General features: G+C 28.7%; 2 protein-coding genes across 3 annotated transcripts; one reads left to right on the top strand and one right to left on the bottom strand.

The window, feature by feature from the left end:
* Positions 1-5,333: 5,333 nt before the first annotated feature.
* LOC107491799 (putative B3 domain-containing protein At5g66980) lies at positions 5,334-7,313 on the top strand. Its single transcript, XM_016112720.3, has 4 exons — positions 5,334-5,374; positions 5,759-6,167; positions 6,283-6,428; positions 6,786-7,313. The coding sequence occupies exons 2-4, from the start codon at positions 5,864-5,866 to the stop codon at positions 7,035-7,037; spliced, it is 702 nt and encodes a 233-aa protein (XP_015968206.1). The 5' UTR covers positions 5,334-5,374; positions 5,759-5,863; the 3' UTR covers positions 7,038-7,313.
* A 31-nt stretch (positions 7,314-7,344) lies between these two features.
* Positions 7,345-12,581, bottom strand: LOC107492052 (peptide-N(4)-(N-acetyl-beta-glucosaminyl)asparagine amidase). Of its 2 annotated transcripts, XM_016113018.3 has the most exons (17): positions 12,489-12,581; positions 12,355-12,408; positions 12,087-12,251; positions 11,910-12,008; positions 11,586-11,672; positions 11,232-11,314; positions 10,844-10,957; positions 10,489-10,543; positions 10,315-10,401; positions 9,942-9,997; positions 9,788-9,847; positions 9,545-9,632; positions 8,699-9,451; positions 8,549-8,609; positions 7,927-8,029; positions 7,664-7,798; positions 7,345-7,596 (listed from the first exon to the last, which is right to left on the bottom strand). In XM_016113018.3, the coding sequence occupies exons 1-17, from the start codon at positions 12,564-12,566 to the stop codon at positions 7,512-7,514; spliced, it is 2,163 nt and encodes a 720-aa protein (XP_015968504.1). In that variant the 5' UTR covers positions 12,567-12,581; the 3' UTR covers positions 7,345-7,511. The 2 variants fall into 2 exon arrangements, 1 of the variants encoding a protein (XP_015968504.1); XR_001592709.3 differs by lacking the exon at positions 7,345-7,596 and having other exon boundaries at positions 7,753-7,798; positions 7,927-8,163.
* Positions 12,582-15,358: the final 2,777 nt, after the last annotated feature.

The following is a 15,358-nucleotide window of genomic DNA, read 5'->3' as shown; positions in this document are numbered from 1 at the left end:
CGCCTTTGATATTTTGTAAAAAAAATATTATTTTTATTATATAAAAAATGGCATTTTGTAAACACCCACAACGATGCTTAACACCTAAGTTATATCATTTTTAAAGACTCACCAATCATAATCCAATATACAAAAATAAAAGTTCACAATTATCATATTTACACATTGCAATATACACATTGTATTAATCAAGAGTGATATATATTAGTGTATTAATGCGTTAAAATCTCTAAAATTTTACTTATTCTATTTTTTTTAACAAAAATGAAAAAACATAATAACAAATACTTTTAAGGGTAAAATATTTTAATAAACTAAACATGAATTAAAATTACGTGTATCTCCCAAATAAAATTGTGTTATGTCCATGTTTTTAGATTTACTTTTATGTAAATCGAGTTGAGTTAAATTGATTTATGGTTGATAGTAGTAAATTAGTTTACTATGACTCTAACCTATATAAATAACGATTGAAAAAAATATTATCCAAAATTTTATGAGATTTTTTTAAAAATATTTATGAACTATCAAGAATGGACGAAATAATATTGTATGAAATTTGAATTTTTGTGCATTAATTTTTATATAAAATATTCATATCATTATAATTATTTACTTTATAACGAGTACGACTAAAATTTTACTAACAACTTTAAATTAAATATTTTTATAAAGTTCCAAATTTTGTATTATAAGCTTTTTTGTAATTATAAATTAAATATTTACATCTTTTCAAGTCATTTTTAAATTTTATAAAATTATTTATAATAATTATAAAAAAAATTCTACCATCAACTCTAAATCGTTCCAAGTCAATTCGATTTATATAAAAGTAAGCTTTGGACATACACGTAACATAATTTTATTTATGGATATACTAATTTTAATTCATGTCTGATTTATTAAAGTGTTTTATCCTTTATACCGTTTTAGATGACACTTTGTAATGTGTGTATTCTCTTTTGTTATATCAATCTTTTTTATTGAACGTGATGCCATATTTCTTGAAACTATGAAATATTAAAACTCCTTTTAAAGTGTTAAAAAAAGTTAGTATTACGATTATTTTATATTTATTATTTTAATTATTCTTTGATTGTTTATTTTCGGTAAATAAACCGTACAATTATCATATTTACAAATTGTAATATATACATTGTATTAATCAAGAGTGATATATATTACTATATTAATGCGTTAAAATTTTCAAAATTTTACTTATTCTACTTTTTTTTCTTAACAAAAATGAAAAAATAAAATAACAGATACTTTTAAGGGTAAAATATTTTAATAAACTAATCATGAATTAAAATTACGTGTATTTTCCAAATAAAATTGTGTTATGTCCATGTTGTCAGATTTACTTTTATGTAAATCGAGTTGAGTTAAATTGATTTATAGTTGATAGTAGTAAATTAATTTACTATGACTCTAACCTATATAAATAAGGGTTGAAAAAAATATTATCCTAAATTTTATGAGACTTTTTTAAAAATATTTATTAACTATCAAGAATGGACAAAATAATATTGTATGAAATTTGAATTTTTGTGCATTAATTTTTATATAAAATATTTATATCATTATAATTATTTACTTTGTAACGAGTACGACTAAAATTTTACTAACAACTTTAAATTAAATATTTTTATAAAGTTCCAAATTTTGTATTATAAGTTTTTTTGTAATTATAGTAAATAATTTTATAAAATTTAAAAATAATTTAAAAAGATGTTATGAGTACTATAAAAATTTGAAATGTACTCGTACTTCTGTAGTGAATAAAATTATTTTTTTAAATTTTTATAATACTTCTAACATCTTTACAAGTCATTTTTAAATTTTATAAAATTATTTTAATAATTATAAAAAAATTTTACTATCAACTCTAAATCGTTTTAAGTCAATTCGATTTATATAAAAGTAAGCTTTGGACATACACGTAACATAATTTCATTTATGGATACACTAATTTTAATTCATGTCTAGTTTATTAAAGTGTTTTATTCTTTACACCGTTTTAGATGACACTTTGTAATGTGTGTATTCTCTTTTGCTGTATCTATCTTTTTTATTGAACGTGATGTCATACTTCTTGAAACTATGAAATATTAAAACTCCTTTTTAAAGTGTTAAACGAAAAAGTTAGTATTACGATTATTTTATATTTATTATTTTAATTATTTTTTGATTGTATATTTTTGGTAAATAAGTCGTATAATTATCATATTTACAAATTGCAATATACACATTGTATTAATCAAGAGTGATATATATTAGTATATTAATGCGTTAAAATCTTCAAAGTTTTACTTATTCTACTTTTTTTTCTTAACAAAAATGAAAAAACAAAATAACAAATACTTTTAAGGGTAAAATATTTTAATTAGCTAACTATGAATTAAAATTACGTGTATCTCCCAAATAAAATTGTGTTATGTCCATGTTTTTAGATTTACTTTTATGTAAATCGAATTGACTTAAATCGATTTATAGTTGATAGTAGTAAATAGAAATACTATTGTATGAAAAATTGATTTACTATGACTCTAACATATATAAATAAGGGTTGAAAAAGATATTATCCAAAAATTTATGAGATTTTTTTAAAAATATTTAAGAGTTATAAAAAATGGACGAAATAATATTGTATGAAATTTAAATTTTTTTCATTAATTTTTATATAAAATACTCATATCATTGTAATTATTTACTTTGTAACGAGTATCATTAAAGTTTTACTAACAATTTTAAATTAAATATTTTTAAAAATTTCCAATTTTTTTATTATAAGCATTTTTTGTAATTATAATAAATAATTTTATAAAATTTAAAATTGACTTAAAAAGATGTTATGAGTACTATAAAAATTTGTAATATTCTAGTGATTTAAGTAAATATATGATAAAAATATATTTTTTAATTTTTAAATTATTATTGTCTATCTAGAGTGTTACATCTGTAATGAATAAAATTATTTCTTCAAATTTTTATAATACTCCTAACATCTTTTCAAGTCATTTCTAAATTTTATAAAATTATTTATAATAATTACAAAAAATTCTACTATCAATTCTAAATTGATCCAAGTCAATTCAATTTATATAAAAGTAAGTTTTGGGACATATATTTAACATAATTTCATTTGGGGATACACTAATTTTAATTCGGATTTGGATCCTCTAAAATTTGAATTTCAATTTAGAGAGTAAAGTGTGATCTTCTACATTTAAATAGTTTCTCTTTCATATTTTTTCTTGATCCCACCTATGAAATTAATAGTGAGAAATGACATTTTATTTTTTAAAATAAAATTCAAAATTTAGAGGATCCAAATCCTTTTAATATATGTCTGGTTTATTAAAGTGTTTTATCCTTTACACCGTTCTAGTTGACTCTTTATAATGCGTGTATTCTCTTATGCTTTATATTTTTTATGAAACGTGAAGCTATAGTTCTTGAAACTTTGAAATATTAAAACTCTTTTTAAAGTGTTGAAAGAAAAAGTTAGTATTTATGATTATTTTATATTTATTATTTTAATTATTCTTTAATTGTTTATTTCTGGTATATATTAGTGTATTAATGCGTTAAAATCAAAAGTGATATATATTAGTGTATTAATGCGTTAAAATCTTCAAAGTTTTACTTATTCTACTTTTATTTTTTAACAAAAATGAAAAAACAAAATAACAAATACTTTGAAGGGTAAAATATTTTAATAAACTAAACATGAATTAAAATTACGTGTATTTTTGTTACTGTATCTTTTTTATGGGACGTGATGCCATACTTCTTGAAATTTATTTATTTAAATATTATAAAGAGAATATTATTCACAAAAATAAAAACTATTCTTAAAATTATTATTAAAATTTAAAGAAAAAATAAATATGATTTAAGTAATTAATATGCATAATTTAGTTAAATACGAGGACTAGATGCAAGATTGAGTCAATTTTTTTTTAAAAAAATCTAGGAATCACCACTAATTTTATTGAAAAAATAAAAAAAAATTAATTTTCACAAAATATTTTTTTTGTTAGAGTTTAGAACCCGAACTCACCTAATAACCTTAAAAACAAAAATATACAATTTATATAATTTTTACCTAACCTTAGTCAAATTTCAACCATCATTCACATTTTTTTATTCTTATTTTTCTTTGTTGTAAAATTTTTTTGAATTTAATTCTAATTCGGTATTCAAATCAATGCAATCTAATATGATCGGTCTAGGTTTAGTCACAAAAATATATTTATCCGATCCATTTTAAAATGATCAAATTTAATCAATTCAAATTTAATTAATTCAGTTTTCAATTTTTTCCAAACCCAACCCAAGCCAATCCAATTACACTCAACTTCATGAATTAAACATTAGAAGTTTAGAAGCAACAACTCTAGTTACGAATCTGACCATAATGTAACACTATTCTTTTCCTTGATTTGTAACTATTTATTTAAAATTATTTTTAATTTTAGTTTTCACTATAAAAATCTAAAATTACATTCAATTAAGGCCAATTCTATGGTGTCTATGAATTGGTATCTAAATTTTGCCTAATTTATCTTTTGTAGTAAGTTTTGATTTTTTAAAAATTATTTATTGTTATATCTTTTAAATTAAATATTATTTTTTAATCTTTTTTAGTAAATAGGCAATATCTTTTAGGCACCATAGCATTCACCTTCAATTAATAATCTAAAATAAACATCTTCAATGAAATCTTAAAAAAAAATTATGCAATACCTCAATGCATCTAAATTTATTTTTAATATCTTTTTTTCTTTTGAAGTATTTTTTGAAAAATTAATTTAAAAAAATATTAATTCTGTTTCTAATATATATTTATATATATCCTAATTAAATGGTATGTTATAATATAGTTAATTTTTTAAATCATGATGCTATAAATGAACAAAAAAAAGTTGTATATAAGACAAGGTTTATGAGGTAAATTATAATATCAAATAAATAATTAAAATAAATAAAATTTAAAATTATTAATTAATTAAAATTTATAAATAAATTTAATAATTTTAATAACTTATATACCAATAGAATATGGTAAATTTTCAATAGTAAATTATAAAAAAAAATCTCAACAGTAATTATAATTGCCATTTTATTAAGAATATATTTTAAAGGTTATAATTAATGTGTTTGTAGTTTTACAAGAAGATTACATTAATTGCTTAACCATGTTACCAATATACATTTATGATTAAACTAAGTAACATATGCAGTTTTCTTTCTAAAGTTTGATGGAGTTTCAAAACTCCAAATAATATAAGAGTATTGTAACAGCCACCCTTTTCATTTCACTGAATTCTTCAAAGTTTACTTGCCACAAACGAGTTCTACTCTCTTGGTATGTCTATATATTCTACATTCTAGTATCTCATTCTGATATTTTTCAAGAATGTTTCTTTCCCATTTCCACCCAACAAATGGATTTCATTCTCATTATTCTCTTAAAAAAATTAAAAAAAATCCCCTAGTGATATTCAAAAACAAAAAAGTATATCTTTTAATGCAGTTGCATCGTTAAGGGCATGATCTTTGTCTATACTAGCACTTAAAGATCATGTCTTTCAACGTAATAAGAGCAACACTACTAGGTATCACTTTATTCTTGGGAGCTACCATGTTTTTTCAGTGTATACCAGCGACTACCATGGATGCAAGTTGATCATATTAAAGTGACATTCAGTGTATATATATCGCTGGAACTTATTCTTTTTCCTTTTTTTAGCGCATACCAAAGGCTTTCAGTGCCAAGTTCCTCAATGGAAATATAGGAAGAAAGACTGCTCTTGTGGATCATGAAGGAAACTCTTGGGATGTTGAGTTAAAGAAGATGGATGATGGATTATTGGTCCTCAAGAATGGATGGAAAAAGTTTGTTAGAGACAAGTGTTTGGAACAAGCTGATTTCTTGGTCTTTGAGTATGATGGCAACTCCAAGTTTCATGTGAAGATATTTTCCAAAAGTGGATGCAGAAAAGAAGCTGCAATTAGTGGGAAACTTAACCCCGTTATGATCTCGGATAATGAAGATTCTGATCTGCAGAATAGTAAAAGAAAGCATGAGCGTGGCGTTAAAAGGAAACTTTCACCAATCACGCCACTCAAATTAAACCAGAAATCTCACTCAAAAAAGGGTAACTACAAGAACTAATACTTGTCTTTTAAAGTTGTCAACTTGTCATTTGTTACACAGTTAAAAGTAAATGTATGTGCTAATTAAGTGTTTGCTTTTGTTGTTGCCATATGAAGGAACTACTGTACGGAAATCCAAAAGAGTTAAGAATGGGGCAAATGGTAGCAACTGTGAGAGCAAGGCATCTGGTCTTGTGAAGTTCGTTCCCCTGAAGAACCCTCATTTTGTGACACCTATGTCACACTGGAGAATGAGGAAAATGGTTAGTTTTTTTTTTCTTATTTTGGTTCTACAAAGTTATTAATAGATGCAAAATAAATATAATTTTTGTTTCTTATTTAGTTGTTTCTGTAGTTAGCACCACATCTGGGATTGTGGGAGAAAACAATTCAACGTTGTAAACTTTGTTATGTATGGAGGACGTGCAGTGCTTATTATATGAAACAAAACCAGCTAATACTTCTATTTTTGAAGATACAATTAGTATTATTTTTTTTCTCTAAGTAAAGGCATGGTTCTCTCTTCCGTTTTCAAATGCATGCAATAATACTTTGGGATTAGATTGGATGATATACATAACAAAAATGGTGTTGGTTGTTGCCTTGTTGGTGGGATGCAGGAAATTCCTAGAAGAGTAACAAAGGAATTGAACATCAGCCTAAAATCAGGGATTATGCTGAGAGACGAGGATGACAAGCTATGGCCGGTGAAGATCCTCACCGGGGATCGCGGACGCTGCTATTTCGCAAAAGGGTGGTCTAGTTTCTGGAAGGCTAAAAGTGTTGAAGAGGGCAACCTTTGTGATTTCAAGTTTGTTGTTGGCAAAGAGAATAGAGCTGAGGAACTGCTTGTGCGAGTACGCTCACATTAAATGATAAAAAACAACTACCAAAATATGGTGTCTTCTTTAGTTGAATTAAGTATTGGTCTCGTTTCATAGTTTCAGACAGTATCATCATAGTGTTGTGTCTCTAAACAGTAGGTTATTTCAAAAGGTTGTAGCTCAACGTTTTATAATTTTTTGATAGCGTCTAACATGAATTTTGCGAAGTGCAAAATTGAGAGACGGAATTCATGAGCACCAACCATAAACCAAAAACTTGATAGAACAATCTTAAAGTCTTATTATTCTCAAGACATATCTTGAATAGGTCCTTTTTTTTTGTGAAACATATTCATTTAAAAGTACTTATCGATTATCACATACTAGTATATAACTTACAAATTCAGGCAATGAACTTGACTTTACAATGAAGAGAGTGAAACTTGATTTCACATATTGACATTGTGAAAATAATACAGACAACTACGATGTATCAATTCAGTTGAGAATTTAACCCACATTTTACACTGATTTTGCATAGAGGTCAATGCTACCAAGTTGTAGCCTGGAATTAGAATGAACATCTCTGACTGCCAAAAATCTAAACCTGCAAATCCATAACTTTATGTGAGCTGGGAAGATCAAGAACATAGGAAGGTTCTGCGGCAAATTACCTGAACAAATTGGCTGGAAAACTTTCTGAGCTGATCAAGAATGTCCTCCGCTGGAAACGCTCTTCAAAGAACTGAGAGGTTTGGTTATCCAAAACTCGCCAGCTTATTCCCTTGTCGTTGCTCCCTTCAAGAACCCTGAGTGCGTAACATAGGCCGCAAAGAAAAACATGGATATCAAAACATGGCTCATTAATTGAAGCATATACATGAGAAGAGAAATTCAGAACAGAGAGTAACAGCAAGAAATATTCCAAATCCCGTACCAGTCCATTGGATCTCTTTCTGGTGCATCATTGGCTGACATAAACTCATATGCCGCAAGCTCAAACATCTTGTTACCAGATGTTTTATACATAATCCAACCACCTAAAAATTTACGTATTTTAATATCAAATAAAGAGAGCAATGGCTGCACCTTCTCCAACCTTGGGTTTCTTTATTAACTCTTTCCATTTCATAATTATATGTTATTTTTCATTACTCTTTATATGTCTTCAAGCCTGAGATTGCAAAGAAAGCAGAAATCCTAAGGTCAAGTAATTTAACATGAAATCATCAAGGGAGGGAAAGCTGCTAGGCATAGTCAATTAACAAAGAAACTGGTGAATATTAGTATGTCAAAAGTATAATATTTAAGTGAGTGGTTTACAAACTATTCATAAAATTTCATAGTTGTTAAAGAATATACATGAGAAGATTGAAGGACAGGAGCAAATTAAATTGCAGAGAAAACTACCAAGTCAAGTAGTCCAATTAGGGATGTGGTTTACTGTATAAGCAGAATTATATAATCTATTATGAAGTCACAACAAAAAGCAAATTACAACTATAATGAAATTTCATCAATATATAGAATTTATTGTTAATGATAAGTTATTAAGATACCTCTTGCACCATTTGGCTCTTCCCATTTTGATATCCAAGTTCCATCAAATGCTGACGTTGCCTGAAATTTTATAAAACCAAAAATTATGGATACCATAAGGTATAAGTAATAGGAAAACATATAAAATGAACAAGTCATAACAGACTCACAATCCCAAAGGGCAACTCTTCTGCACTTGCAATGACTGAACCAGAGTGTATTCTGTTTAACTTAAGAAGGGGCAAGGTAATTGAATCTTTCCCATAGCTATCACACTTGTTAAGATTGTACATCATGTCATCCAGTGCATTTAGCACAACGGGCAGTGCTAAAGAAGTTAAGACAGGGTTACCTGCCAAGCAGATTTCAACCCTCCCATCTGTATTCTGTTTCTTCAGTGAAAGAGCTTCAAGTAGGTCATCAAAAGATGGCAAACGTTTCTGCCACTTTGGGTCTTTTAGAACTGAATCAATGGAGGTCCTTCTTGTTTTAAAAGGTGAATTACAAATATCCAAGATAATTCCTTTAATAATCCCAAGTACTTTGACAGCTTCAGACTTTGTTAGTTCTTCCTCAACAAACTGATGAAGGACAGGGCGAAATCCATTATAAATTCTTGTCACATGCTCATCTATGCACAAACGCACTGGGCAAGCAGACGTACTCAATATACCATCCTTATCAGAACCCATTTCTAATCTGGATTTACGCCATTCTTCATCCCCACTTCTCCTTCCAGGTAATGAGAGTGACTCATCATCTTCAGTATGAACACTCCTCTCAATTTCTTGGTTTTCCTCCTTATCGCGGGCTTCAATCATTGAAAGTTGCTGAGGTGCAAAGCCTCTTCGGCACTCTTTTGTTATAACAGTGAGTATTGATGACAAAGAAGACTCTGTAAGCATGATACGTCGAGATAGGACCTTTACAAAAGACACAAAAAATCCTTATCAATTCCCGAAATCAGTATATGCATGTAGAACAAGAATTGCAAGAAAACAAATTGTAACACCCACCTCATGCCACTTCCTGGTGTAACGTTTGGTGACATCATAAGTTCCATCTTTCGCTACAGCAATAACATAATTTAATTTCTTATTCCACCTATGCCACATATTACAAAAATGTCAAAAAAACAAGGAAGCATGACAATAACTTCTAATGACAAGGACAATTACTTTCCCAGTCAATTAAATGGATGAAAGCAATAATACCGAAATGTGAAACATACTGTAAAAGTGAATTATATATATATATACCCTTTTTCATATAACAATGGCTTGTCATAGATTCCTTCACATGGGTCAAGATGCATCCATCTGTAAGGTCATAAGCTCATAAACAAATATTGTCCAACCGGTAATAATTTTACAGCATATTGTTAAAATGCAGCAGCTTTTTGGTCAATTTTACCTTCCCAAAAAGTGAGAGAAGCACTCTGTCCAAGCATGATCCGTAAGGTCCACAATCTGGAGATAAACTAAAATCAGTGACAGAAATCTTCAAAAAGTTCCATGTCAGACAGATATTAGAAAATTTACTAAATAACAAGACAACATCGTAATTGCGATGCTTCATACATAAGCACTTCATTTGTATTTTGTAATATCAGAATTCAGAACTATATTGTGCAAATCAAGTGCTTCAAAGATTCAATCTACAGTTCTACACCATACTTCCTAGCAGTAGAGACCTAGAGAACACCAATGCATTATCTACTCAATTGCAGCATAATAAACTAAGAAGATCATCATAAAAAGAAAAAGAATTTGAAATGTTTACAAACCAAGCGTGACTCATAACCAAAAGATCGACAATAGTGCGTAAAGCAATTTGCCCATTCCCCACAGCGACCTTTTCTTGTTTCCACAAGCTGCAGATCAAGAGAGAATAAGAGAATTTATAAATCTGCTAGATTTGGCAGTTGGCTAACTATAACAATTTGACACAAGTTAAATACCTTAATTGGATCATTGTACCGAGGAAATCGGGTCAGTTGGGAACAATGAGTGCAGCTGTGTTGTGGAAAGATAAAATGAGCAGGTGATCAATAGAAGCAAAAAATTGGTTGGCAGGAACAGAAACTTACTAAAGTGCTTTATAAGCAAAACCCATTATGTAAACAATAATCAAATTAGCCTGTCATTAACATATCTCTTGAATGCAAATAGAAATGTAATGGAGAAATATTTCAGTACTCAAGAAAATTAAGATTTATGTCAACTATGATAATTAGCAAAACCACAGTCTTGATGTCAATACAAGGAAAACAGGTTATCAGAGATTGAAGAAGGGCCCATATTCCATGACCATACCGGTAAAGTTCAACCCGGGAAGCTCCAAAACAAGTTTCGGAAGGATCTGGAGCAGTCATACCCTGGCCCACAGTTGTGTTGCCACAATCCTGACAAGCTGGTGCATTCACCCAGCTATTAGAAGAGACAAAAGAGAAAGGAGAAAAATAATCAGACACGTTTAGCATAAGAGAACATACACAAATGTTATTCAATTTCATGGGAAACAAAGCAAGATCCAAGCAACTCAGCCAGCAATGCTGCATAAATCCTATTTGTGTCGGCAATTTTATGAAAAGTTCAGACCAGTGAAAATATTCTATTTTATCTTTATTGAGTTATTGGTCATAGATGCATTTGATTCATTTTGGTGCAGTAAAGCAGAACAGATAGATCAAATGATTTACACCTGAAGGATTTCTTGAACCAGAAAAGCAGCTGCAGCAGGAAAGCATGATCTCGTTCTATTTTTGAAGGATTAAAATTACCCTCCTGGAAAATGTTTAATCTGTCAGGCTTATTAATTACAGAGCAATCTTAGCAGAATACAACAACGGATGCTATGACATAGAAACATCATCACAAGCTCAAAATCAACATGTAACCAACACCAAGAAAGGAAGAGATGTATCCACACAAAGATGCTGATAAAATGGAAGACAGACAATTCCAGGTGCCTCCGCAACAATATATTATATATTTGACTCATGATTACTAAAAGAACTAATATGTTATCTTGAAAGAGAAAAATACAGCATCTTACCTTGGCCAAAGAGACCAAGGCTTTCTCCTCAAGCTCTTCCATCGGAACAGTCTTCCGAGCAGCCTCCTGGCGCACTGCATCCTCATACTGCAACACACCAGAACTCCAGAACAATCAGCACAGAGAATCAACTATGCAATAATATTCATATGGACCATACTGATACATATCTCTCTTTAGAATCGATTAAAACCGATAAGAGTTGGTTAACTTTACCCACAACCAAACTTTGTTTTCAAATACAATGCAATGTAGCTTCAATTCATGAACCTAAAACTCTTGTAATCTTATACAATACAATAAAGTCAATAAATTGAAAAATACCATAAGAACTTGTTTAACGTAAGGGCGTATTCGGTGCTCAAATTCTTGAGGATCTCCATGAGCCATGAACTGCTGCAACATGAGAGCTTCCTCCTCCTCCTTCTCAACACACAAGCATTAAATTAGATTATAGGAAATGCAGAAAATGATCAAAAAGCGTTGAGAACGCAGCAGAACCTGCAAGAGCTTAGCGAGTTTCTCATCGGATAAAGACTGCAATGATTGATCAGTGTTCGATTGGGGCTGAGGTTCGTCTTCGATGGAGATTAGTCGGAGTTTGTCGGAAATGGCAAGGAGATCGGAGTCAGTGGCGACTAGGGTATCATCTTCATCAACATAAATCTATGCATTTCAGGAGAATTAATTCAAACACATAATTTCATTTATGTCATATATGAATATGAATGAATAGAATTAAATTGAAATTATAGGTGGAAAATTGAACCTTCTGTTGGTCGGGAGGAACAAAAGTGAGAGAGAAGAGTTGGAATTGAAAAACCTGCAATCATGACTTTCGTGATCGTCAGAGAGAAAGAAAGAATGAGGGAATTTAGGGATTGTTTTGGGAGAGAGAATTACTTCGAAGCCATCATCCGTGTCGTACTCAAGATCATAGTTGGAATCATTGTGGAGCACCTGGAATTTGCGGGCGACCATTGATGCTCCGCTTCTTCTTCTAATTTTTTTTAAATAAATAAAACAAATATTATATTTATAAATATAAATACAATTTTTTATTTTTTACATATTTTATCCTCAAAAAAGATAAGTTTGTTATGTACTATTTAATTCCTAGAGAGGATAACATAAACAAGAATGCACTAATACAAATGGAATAAGACATGAATCCTGTATTATACGTATCTCGTCTGTATTAAAAATGAAATACATACATTCATAACAATGTAAAACTTGTTGTTTATCCGTAAGTTGAGCTTGTGTTTTATGATCCTTTTCGAATCCATAACTATTATAATTTCTTGTAAATAGTTTGAACAATAGTCATACTTGATAATTTTTAAATTTCATTCAATACAGCGTTGATATACTCAGATAAATTGGTGATCATATGACATATATAAGATTTTCATTGTTGTGTTGCAGCCAAATATCTTTTCTAAAACAATTTATCCACTCAACTATCTCCTGAGACATCCTGCTAAAAGCGCTCGTGCTCGTATACCATTTTCAATCAGCCTAACTTGATGAGTACGTCGTATTTATGAGATACGAATTTGCGTCTGCGAACTTAGAACTTAGAACTGGTAATGAAATTGGATGCCATGTGATGGAGGCAATATGCATACTAAGCACTTGACAGGCACCATCCATTTTCTTCAGTATCAAGGACGGCACAAATAGCTTGTGACCAATCAAAGATTATAAGTAAGCCTTGTTATGGGGTGATATACCGCCTTAGATTCCTCAAAATAAATTCCCATAACTTAGTTGACTGGGACTCTACCATCAAATGTAATAGAAAAAATGTTTTGAGTTATCATCTTGTGTGACACTCATCAACAAAACATTCCATATTTTTCATAGATGAGTCTCATTGACAGAAATAAGTGGCTCGCAATACTTTAAATATTTCAATACATGGCAAGAATGTCCGAAAAATCTTGTCTCCTAGTCAACCAAATTATCTTCATAGCACGGAACAGTTTGGATATTGAAGGCAGGGCTGCAAGACTTGCAAAATTGAGAAATTTTTATGTCATACTTAAAAAATTTTGGTGTTATTTTATTATAAATTTTAATAACTTAAAATTTTTTATTCTCTTTTTTTTATCATCATTATTTTTTTCTTTTTTTTGTTCATTTTCTCTTTCTTGATTTAATTTCTCATAATTCTTTTTGTTTTATCCTCTTAACAATAATAAAAACAAAAAAAATTAAAAAAAATACATAATACTACAAAATCACCAAAAAGAGAATGAGAAAAAAATATATAACAACAATAGTAGCAATAGAAGAATGTGAAGAAGAAGAAAGAACACAAAAAAAAATGTGAAAAAAACATGAAGAAGAAAAAGAGGTCAAAAAATTAGAATGTATAGACACATTTTTACTAATAAAACTTGTTTTTATTAAATTTGGACCAATTTAATTAGATTTAATTACTAAAAAAGTTTTGATGTGTGACCTGACTAATTTTCAAAATAAAAAATTACAAATCTTGTTAATTATTCTAGTAATACTAGTAACCTGAGGAGTGACAAACAAAATTTAGTGCCGAGTAAATGGAAGCTGGCTCTTCTAAAACAATACCTAACTCCTCTTAAAAAGAACATAAAATGTGTCGTTTCCATTACTAAGCTAACTCAATTCATCACATGAAAAAAATAAGACATCATCACCGTATCATAACCCTTCATTCAAATGAGTTATGTGTGATGTTTTTCTGTTGAGCCAGTCACAAAGTAGCTCATATTTTGGACTTGGGCCTCATTGCTGTGTTCTTTCATTTTTGAGGTAGTGAATAGTGATTACATTTTTTGTCGAGTAGTCAGCTCATTCGTCCGTTTAAATAAGTGTCGGGGTTTAAATTCCGTCTTGTGCATGTAGCAACTCGTTTAGATCATCCATAGAACCCAGTATTTTCCGGCTCATGCACATGATTATTTTAGTTAAATGTTTTTATTCTCATATATTAAAATTGATTTAATATTTAAATTATTTTATCTTTATGCATTTTCCATTGGAAGATAAATATAATATTAAATTATTATGTGTATTTATTTCACTAACAATTTTATTATACACATATAATATTGCGATTTTTCATATGGCCAAATATAATATTTGTAGAAATAATAACTGATTTTTATAATTCTAATTTATTCAACTTTATTCTAATTTATAAAAAGGAAATAAATTAATTCTTCAGGTCTCAGGAACAACGGAAATTTTAGTAATGGATTTGTTTAAGCTGACTTGCCCACTTCTTCCTCCACCAAAAAAAAAAAAGGAAATTCTTTCCTTGGAAAAAATATTTTTTTACATCATTATCTTGTTCATGGAAAGATGATGTTTTGTTTAATTCATGTGCTTTTTTAATTCATATTATGTTACTGTAGTTTGTAGATAATTCTTTTAAGGTCAAATATGACTTTATGTGACATAAAACAATGAAAATTAGAATAAGACATACATTAGATTTGTCAAGGGAATACATAGGATAACTTCATAAAACATTAAAAGCAAACTTTATTAAATAATAGGTGAATTATACTATAAATGTGAATAGAACAAATCTATTTAGTTACGATAACAGTATTTTTAAAAACAACCGTATATATTAGAAATAAATTAATAAATCATTCATTATTATGGTGTCAAATTAATTATAAATACGTTTAAAGTCTTCATAATTTTTTTAAAATATTAAATCAAATGTAATATATGAATAAAAACTTGCAACTAAAATAATAATGAGCATGAGTAGG

The sequence above is a fragment of the Arachis duranensis genome, chromosome 6, assembly GCF_000817695.3.
Source record: "Arachis duranensis cultivar V14167 chromosome 6, aradu.V14167.gnm2.J7QH, whole genome shotgun sequence".
In the NCBI taxonomy this organism is placed as follows: domain Eukaryota; kingdom Viridiplantae; phylum Streptophyta; class Magnoliopsida; order Fabales; family Fabaceae; genus Arachis; species Arachis duranensis.
The sequence above is the reverse complement of the archived record's forward strand: the minus strand, read 5'-3'. Positions and strand labels throughout refer to the sequence as shown.

Coding starts and splice junctions, on each gene's coding strand:
- LOC107491799 (XM_016112720.3), top strand. CDS start 5,864: ATGGATGATGGATTATTGGTCCTCAAGAATGGATGGAAAAAGTTTGTT. Junction 6,168..6,282: donor GAAATCTCACTCAAAAAAGG/GTAACTACAAGA, acceptor TGCCATATGAAG/GAACTACTGTACGGAAATCC. Junction 6,429..6,785: donor ACTGGAGAATGAGGAAAATG/GTTAGTTTTTTT, acceptor GGTGGGATGCAG/GAAATTCCTAGAAGAGTAAC.
- LOC107492052 (XM_016113018.3), bottom strand. CDS start 12,566: ATGGTCGCCCGCAAATTCCAGGTGCTCCACAATGATTCCAACTATGAT. Junction 10,958..11,231: donor TGGTTCAAGAAATCCTTCAG/GTGTAAATCATT, acceptor CTCTTCTAATAG/CTGGGTGAATGCACCAGCTT. Junction 8,610..8,698: donor AAGAGTTGCCCTTTGGGATT/GTGAGTCTGTTA, acceptor ATAAAATTTCAG/GCAACGTCAGCATTTGATGG.